The sequence below is a fragment of the Corvus hawaiiensis genome, chromosome 18, assembly GCF_020740725.1.
Source record: "Corvus hawaiiensis isolate bCorHaw1 chromosome 18, bCorHaw1.pri.cur, whole genome shotgun sequence".
Lineage (NCBI taxonomy): Eukaryota > Metazoa > Chordata > Aves > Passeriformes > Corvidae > Corvus > Corvus hawaiiensis.
The window spans coordinates 12,614,631-12,623,215 of NC_063230.1; the positions used below are offsets into that span (position 1 = coordinate 12,614,631).

Genomic DNA, 8,585 nt, shown 5'->3' on the forward strand with positions numbered 1-8,585 from the left:
GTCTGTGTGCTCCAGCATACCTGTGGTAACAAAATAAATACAAAAGGAATTAAACTCTCAATATAAAGATTAAAAAAACACGTTTTGGTAAAGACTAAGGAAGTCAGAACTGTAAGAAAAATAAGTAATTCCTCTTCCCACACATCAAGCCCACAGAAATGAAACAGTTTCTAGATTACCCAAAGCAGTTCACCCTTGTTATGCTGAGGTTGGAATTTGTATGTGAAGCAATTTTGCTTCAAAAGGTGAGGGAAAAAGATGTGAATTCAAAAACTACCTGACAAAATCAGGAAGTACATAAACATGGAAAAAACAGGACAATATGTGGATTTGCGTAATTTAACATTTCTCCAGCACTGCAAGGGAAGAGGGATGAATTCTTTTTATAGCATTTTAAATGTCAGTGCTGTATACAGAATGTAAAGTGCTTTGAGTCACTGCTGCAAAACCTTCCAGGAACATACTGAAATAACATTAAACTGCATTTTAAAATAAATGCTAACACAGAGACTTTAAGTGATTACAGGGTTTAGTAAGGGTTGAAGAAAAGACTTTAATTCTCCACCACTGGCTCAATTCTGAACACAAAGAAATCAGTCAGCTACAAAAAGTGTCCTGCAAGTCCAAGTTGCCTATTGTCCCAAACTTCTCCTGGACAGCACAGGTAATGCCCTAGAAAAAGACAAATTAATTCAACAAATACAGCAAAAGAGAAGTGCTGCTTTCAGCCACACTCAAGTAACTCCCCCAGACTTCACTGAGAGCAGCTCCCCCAGACTCAAATGGCTGCATACAAATGAGCAAGACCTTTCCCACAGAGGAGTACAAACCACTGTATTTACAACTTGCCCAAGCACACTTAGCCCTGGACAGAACTCAGACATTGTTTTCATCACAAACAACAGGCTCACGACACACCTCAGATTCTGACGGTTTTAGTTTTAGCAGGAATTTTTCAAAATGAAAGTTGCAAATAACCTCGGATGCAGTTAGTCCCTTACACTTAATAAATAAGAAGCATCAAGAATCTCCACAGTATTGAGATGCACAGAACTATTAACTGGTTTCAGAGTGTATTAAAAAAACAAAAAAAAGTCCTTTGTTACTGCAAAAAAATCATAGTTTCTGTTCTTCTAAGAAGAGTGGCCCTAGTGGTGTGTTCAAGGGCCAAAACGAGCAGCAGGAGGCTTTTACTGCATCCCAAACCACTGTTCTTGATCTGCCCACTGAGCTGCTTCACTGTCACTGCCTTCCAAGTCCCCCTCTTCTCCACTTCCCTCCATGTCATCCACATCTTCTTCCTGGGTGGCGTCTGTTGGACTTTCCTCTTTTTCCATTTTCTGCAATCCTTCTAGTGACTTCTGATCGTTTGGATCCAAACTGAACAAGTGAAGAAAAAGAAAGCCTTGTCCTGAAACTTTTTTCTCTTTGTGACCTTAGTGTAAAGAATAACAATAAAATCTCATCCTGTTGTCTGCACTTCCTGTTTAACATCATCAGGAAGCTTATTTTAGATGATGATGCAACTTCCCCTTGAGCTACTGTAACACTGAGTATTAAATCTCTTTATAAAACAGTTCTGATCCCCAAGAACGCATTTATCTAAACATCCCACTCTTCCAGAAAACTGAGTCACCTCTCCCAACAATACTAATTATAAAGTAACATGAAAGCAGTAAAAATTTAAATGACTCTGACTAAATATAATCTATGCAGGCAAAAACCAGCTGACCCATTTAAGCTATACAAGTTTGCAGCGGACATAATGTGCTGGGTTTAAGGCAAATTGAAGATGTTGCAATCAAAACATGGGAATATTTAACAAAGTAACACTCTAAAATAGCATTTAGGTTATGTTAAGTTGAATCACACTATTTAAATTTATCGAGTAGCTCATTTTTATATGCACCTTCTAGTGTAAAAGAATTGATCTTAAAGCCTGACTATATAATAATTAATAACTATAAATAATTCCATACCTTAATCCTTTTGTTAGTCAAGGAATCACAAGCCTAGTGACGTATTTAGCATTTTACAGTCCTTACATTTTGCATTTCTCAGTTCAAAGTCTTAAGATCAACCAATTTATTACCAGGGTGTCATTTCTGTGGTTTTGCTTGTTTTAAGGGAGATTGATATAAAGCCATCTCTGATTCTCATCCTAATCAATTAATAGCTCATCTTTTTACTCAGTGAAACTGGTTATTGGCTCTTATAAACCTCCTGCAGTCTCAGGGTGTGCTTTACCTCAGGGCTATGCTGTACTGGTCCATGGCTTCCTGGTACTCGTTGACAGCCACGAGGAAGTCTCCCAGGATCCGGTGCAGCACACAGTCACTCTGGTTAGCCAGGGCATTCCTCAGCAAAGCAATCCCATCTTCATACTTCTGTTCTCTACCTGTTCACAGGCAAAACTACTGTTTTAATTAATAGTTGAGACAAATCTATAAAAAGTCACAGTGTTCACAGTCTTCCCAACACAAGGCTATTTGTCCCTCCAGACCTGTCAGCAGGAGGACAGCAGTGCTCTACTTCTTGCAAGATTAATTCTAACAATGACTTTTTGTTGTAATAGCTGTTGCACTCACAATTACATCTACTTCAAAGTCAAAACATTTTGTTTGCAATTGCTGTAAGTGTAATATCAGTTGCTGGATGCAATTAATTCCTGTGATTTTTCCTTCAGGATAGAACTGATAAATCCCCAGACTGTATGATCACTGTTCCATCCTTCCCATCAATGTGGCTGCAGAACATCCTTTCACGTACAAAGGTATCTTTAAATAAACCAACATGGGGAAAAGGAACTTACTGAGAAGTTCTGCTTTCTTTACCACAGCTTTAATGTAGTCAGGTCTTTGTGTGAGAGCTTTATCCAGCAACGTTTTTGCCTTTTCCTGCGTGACTGGGTCCTCCAGGCAGACTGTGGCCAGCAGAGTGAGGGTCTGTGCGTTTGCCCCCAGGGTTTTGTACACGTTATTTGCCATCACCATGGCTTCACGGATGCTGTTGGATGCCAGGTAACACTCGATGAGACCTGGTGGTGTCAGATAGAAACATTGCAGGGTTTGAGTCAGCACCACAGGCACTCACCCCTCCATCATTATTTGCACTTAGTAGCACTCAGGTGCTGAACAGCTGACACCCCAATAAGCAAACACAAAGTACAATTGAGAAAGTGAATCTGTGCATGTCAACATACTCATTTTACAGATAATTGACTTGATCTTAATTAATGGGCAGGCACTGAAAAAAACCCCAACCCTAAGTACACCTAATCTAACATTTTTGTCCAATTCCAATACTGAGATAATTAATACTTCACCTGGACTCTTCACCACTCACTATATACTTGAAGCTGCTGTTGAGATCAACAAGATTTAAATATTTAAACAAATATGACAAAACAAAGCTCCCAGCAAAACTAACTATGAGTTAATGTCATCATCCAAAAGCGAGCTGCTCAAAACACCTAAGTTTGTTTACACCCAGATTAAACAAAACAAAAACCAAGAAAACCCCTTTTTGAAAGTCATTCTTACAAACCCACACATTCAGTGGTATATTTCACCTGACAGCTTCGACTGCTTCATGGTTTTGAGGTAATAATTATTTACTAGAAAGCCAACAGGAGGGAAAAACTGCTGTTTATTCCCTTGCCTCATCATCAGCATGACACCAACCCTCACACCGGAGCAGCTGTGAGTAGCTTCTCGTGGCTCACCTTCGTAGCAGTCCAGGCGGCAGGGCGCGAGCCGGATGGCCTCACGGAAGTGGATGATGGCCTCCTGCACCCGGCCCATGTTCCTCAGAGCAGCTCCTTTCAGCAGCAGGGCTTGCACACTGTTGCTGTTCAGCTGGATAGCTTTGGCTCCCAAGTATAAGGCACGGGAGTATCGTTTGCTGTAGAAACTGTGACACCTACAGAAAGAGGAGAGGGATTGTAGCACTGCCTGCGGTGCCTGTGTAGAGTCACGGGGGTTTTGAACTCCTTGCATTTGAAGTTAAGAAAAAAAGCTTCTTCTGGAGTTTAAAAAAACCCCATTATAAATATTAAAATTGTTACTGCTATTTATTGTATTGCTGGTATTGCATAAGTGTGGTAACTCTAACAGATTTAGCATACAGAAAACAAACATGAGGGATATTTACAAAGAGCTAGTTTAAGTTACCCAAGAACGGAACAGAAAGGATAGGAAAGCACCTTCTGAACAAAACAAGCTGAACCCACCGTGTCAGCTGTAACCCACCACACTCAGCAAATCGAGAGCTGAGGTGAGAAAGGAAAGAAGACAACTCACCCAGATACCACCCAGGGCTCTGCGTGCTGGTCAGAAATATTGAAGAGCCGGCAGCCCAAGTTCTCCACATCCTCCAGCCGACCCTCACGCGCCAATAAATAGCCATAAACATCCATTCCTAAAGAGACACGTTGGAGGATCAATCCTCAAGAAATGTTCATTCACAAGAAAAAAAAGCCACCAAAACCGCAAACACCTACTTTAAACTGTGCAACTACCAGGAAGGGTTCAACACATGCAGCTTCTGAATGTCAACTCTGAGCTGAAAGCTGGGTAAACAATATACAATATTCCACTGCATGTAGCTGTTACTCTTCAGGTCAACCTTCTCTCAGGATTTACTCACCTTTTATTAGGTAAGGATCCAGCATTTGTGCTTGTTCGAATTTTAGGATAGAGTTTTTATTATCTCCAGCTCTGAAGTACAGGTCTGCTAAGCTCCCCAGCAAGTCCACGTTATCCCTGAGCAATGACTTCTTCTCTAAAGAGCTTAAAGGGAAAGAAATGCCCGTTATTTATAAATGACATTTTGCATATCATTGTATATAAGAACTAATGTATTATTGGATTGCATCATGCTCTTTCAACTCTTACCAAATGGTGTTTATTGCTCTGGTGTTGTCTCCAGTATGCACGAAGGCGTATGCCTTGATCCACACGGAGAGCCAATCCAAATTGGGAATGCTCTGGATTATATTGATGGTCATGGAGGCCACTTCTGCTCCCTTCACTGACAGCGAGAGCAAGCCTGTTTAGAAGGGTTCATCCATCAGTCTCAGCCACTCAAAACTGCCTTTGATACAAACAGCCTGAGGGTCAGAAACTCCATCCCTTGACAAGCACAAACAGCTGTTACAGGGCTTGTTACAATTTACATAATGTGGGTATGACGTGCAAATGCAAGACAGTTAGAGAGTCCCAAGTGCAATTCAAATTACAACACTACTGAACACTGCAATGCTCCCAGTGTGCAGACACCCACCTAGGATGGCATCCAGGGCCAAGGGGCACTGCCTCAGCACTTCTTTGTAGCTCGTCACCGAGGAGCGCTCCTGACCTGCTTTCTTGTAGAGATTTGCCAGCATCATATTGATCTACAGACAACAGAAATGTGGGGACAGTCAAGTGTGAGGAAGGAGAAAGAATCACTAAGAAAGGTCACAACTCTGTCTTCAAGTCTGCCTGCCTCTGATCTGGGCAAAAGACAAAATAAGCTGCTCTTCTGAGAACGCTCTAAGGTACCACATAGTATAAAATGAAAATTCTGGCTTCTTTCTGAGTATAGAAATAAAATCTACATTCTTTTGTATGTGCACAGTGCACCTTGAAATCTGTGCTGTGCACCAAAGAAGTCAAAAGATGGGCAAGTGCTCCTACGTGATGCCAAGAAGGATCTGTAAATCCATTAATCAGTCTCTTCCAGGAATCTCTCTGTATCCACGGAAGTGTTTGAATTAGCTTAGCAAGGCAGAGAAAGTTTCCATTCAGCTTCTGAATGAAGCCATGATTGACTAAAGAACAGAAATTATCTGAGCTCTACACAAGTAGCTGGTTTCTGCTACAGCACTTTCATTTACTGGTATATACAGGAGAAAGTTTACTCTTCTCAACTTTTTCTGTTCTGTAACTTGATCTTTGAACAGAACACTCTGACATTAACTGGAGTTTAATCCATGTACACTTTTAGGACAATTTAACATGAAACACAGTTGACTGATCTGATGTGTTAATCTTTTAAGCCCTTCTGAGTAACAGAGCCAGCAAGCAAAGACTCCACAGATTTGGCACTGCAGACCACAAAGGGATCTAAATATTTAACATTACCTAAACTGTTGTTGAAAGGATTAAAAGATTTTAAAAGATGGAGCACTAGCAAACCTTCTACTTGCCAAAGTCTCCAGCCTTTCAAGGATTTTGCACTGCTCCAACTACACAAGAAGTTAATAAAAATGCACAAAACATTTAACTCCTTTCTTTTTTTTTTTTTTTTTAATTCTTTCTAACAGAGGAAATACAAAATTGGTATGATTTTAAAGAAAAGGGTCCCAATCAGCTAATTTAAAATTAGGAAATGCTACCAAGCAATATTTAACTACAGAAGAAGACATAATGCCATTATACCTATACACTGTGTTCTGCCCTATAGATACACTGACCAAGAACCTGTGACAAAAACCTGCCAGAACCCACCTTTGGAGTTCTCTGCCTGGAAGGAATCCCATCAAGAATAGCAATGGCATCTTTATCTTGCTTCAGCATTGTGTAACATTCAGCCATTTTGTATTTCACTTCAATTTCTGATGGTAAACACTGAAACAGAAAGAAAGATTTAAATGCAATATTGGTTTAATCAGGTATGAAACTTTTAATAAGGTTTCCTCATAAATATTTATACTGTGTTGAAAAATATCTAGTGCAAGTCAGCTAACAATGCAACTCACTGCTAGTTCATATTGTTCCTGTCTTCAAATTAAAAGTATGAAATACATATACAGAAAAATTTTATGTTGGAGACCATTTTAAGTTTTGCATTAGAAAACACCACACAGATATTACCAAACTAATCAGCCTTAAAAGTCAGGTTTATTTGCCATGATAAATGCACAATCTAAGGCATTTAAAGGACATGTAAAGGTGATGCTCAGGGAACACAGTTAGTGATGGACTTGGCAAGGACTCGACCTGAAGGATCTTTTCCAGCCTCAGTGACTCTGTGAATATTGAGTCAGCAACATTAACTGGAAGAGGGAACGTGATCACTTCATGCAGCACATTATCAATTCTTAAATACCTGGCTTTGGGGTGTTGATGCAGCATTCCCAGTAGAAGGTCTGACTTTGGAAGTTTTACTTAAGGCTTTTTTCTGCTGTAAGGCCATCGTGTACTTGCTGACAGCATTCCTATATTCCTTGTCATGGAAGAGGGAGTCTGCATGATAGACAAGGAGCTGGTACTTCTGAGATGGAGAGAACAGTTCCCTAGAAGAAATGCAGACAGAAAGGCTGAGATCAGCTGGCTGTACAAGAATCAAAACTTTACAGATCCAAAGTATCTGTAGCTCTGGTTTGTCTGGCTTCAACTTCCAACTGCTGCAGCTTCTTTACTACGCTGGAAGGACCATTCAGTAACAGGTACTGACCCCTCACACAGGTACTGACCCCTCACACAGGTACTGACTCCTCACCCCGGGGTTATCTCACCAATTTCCTTTATCTGTAAACAAACAAATCCAACAGCCACTCCTGACACCTCATCAGCAACAACAGCTCAATGTTTGGCTACTTGGCCACTGCCCTCATCCTTCCCATAACAAGGCTGTCAATGTCCATTACACTGCATCAACTTTCTCCTAGGATCCTTTCATCAGCTAAGGATCCAGCATTTTGCCCACTCAGATTTCAGAACAGAGTTTTGTTTGGATGGACTCAAGTTTAAAAGGCAACCCAGCTCCTTGTACAGCTGGTCTGGTCCTAATCCCTATTTCCACATTACACAAACCCCTTTTGTAACACTCCTTGTATGTGTGCAGACCAAATGACCTAACTGTGGCCTTCCAGGACCTGAAGGGAGCCAACAAGAAACATGGAGAGTGACAATTTACAAGGGCCTGGAGTGCCTGAACAAGGGGGAAATGGCTTCACACTGACGGAGGACAGGGTTAGATTGGATATTAATAAAATTCTCCCCTGTGAGGGTGGGGAGGCCCTGGCACAGGTTGCCCAGAGAAGCTGTGGCTGTCCCATCCCTGGAAAGTGTCCAAGGCCAGGTTGGACAGGGCTTGGAGCAACCTGGGACAGTGGAAGGTGTCCCTGCCCAAGGCAGGAGGGGTGAAACAAAACAATCTTCAAGGTCCCTTCCAACCTGAACGATTCGGTGATTCCATGACTCTCTGCCAGGACACCTATGGTGTAGCGGGCAACCCAAAGGGACGCTAATGCTGGTACCCGAACAGAGGCAGGACCCATCCCCGGCAGGGACAGGGCAGGGGCAGACCACAGGCCAGGGACACCCCGAAAGCGGCCCCGCTCCCCCCTCACACCGTGCCCCGCGCGCGCCCCCTGCCGGCGGGGCACTCACGGGTTGTTGCCGCTCATGGTGAGGAGCAGCCCGCTGAGCAGCCGCACGTTCGAGTGCAGCCCGGCGGCCGCCATCTCACGCACGTGCTCCACCACACTCATGCTGCCGCCGGCGGGGCGGAGGGGACGGGGCGGGGGGAACCGGGAGAGACGCGGAGCGAGGCACCGGGCACGGAGCTACCGCCGCCGCCCGCCGCCACTCCAAAAT

General features: G+C 42.6%; 1 protein-coding gene across 1 annotated transcript; it reads right to left on the reverse strand.

Moving 5' to 3' along the window:
• Window positions 1–533: 533 nt before the first annotated feature.
• On the reverse strand, window positions 534–8,585 carry ANAPC7 (anaphase promoting complex subunit 7). Its single transcript, XM_048322964.1, has 11 exons — window positions 8,379–8,585; window positions 7,093–7,279; window positions 6,492–6,611; window positions 5,284–5,395; window positions 4,896–5,049; window positions 4,648–4,790; window positions 4,302–4,419; window positions 3,725–3,921; window positions 2,813–3,037; window positions 2,248–2,398; window positions 534–1,380 (listed from the first exon to the last, which is right to left on the reverse strand). The coding sequence occupies exons 1-11, from the start codon at window positions 8,477–8,479 to the stop codon at window positions 1,191–1,193; spliced, it is 1,698 nt and encodes a 565-aa protein (XP_048178921.1). The 5' UTR covers window positions 8,480–8,585; the 3' UTR covers window positions 534–1,190.

Bases quoted from the DNA above. Each gene is read 5' to 3' on its own strand.
- ANAPC7 (XM_048322964.1), bottom strand. From the start codon at position 8,479: ATGAGTGTGGTGGAGCACGTGCGTGAGATGGCGGCCGCCGGGCTGCAC. The intron at 6,612-7,092 runs GTATTTAAGAAT...TTTCTGTTTCAG, and splicing joins CATCAACACCCCAAAGCCAG to TGTTTACCATCAGAAATTGA. The intron at 2,399-2,812 runs GTAAGTTCCTTT...GCCTGTGAACAG, and splicing joins AAAGAAAGCAGAACTTCTCA to GTAGAGAACAGAAGTATGAA.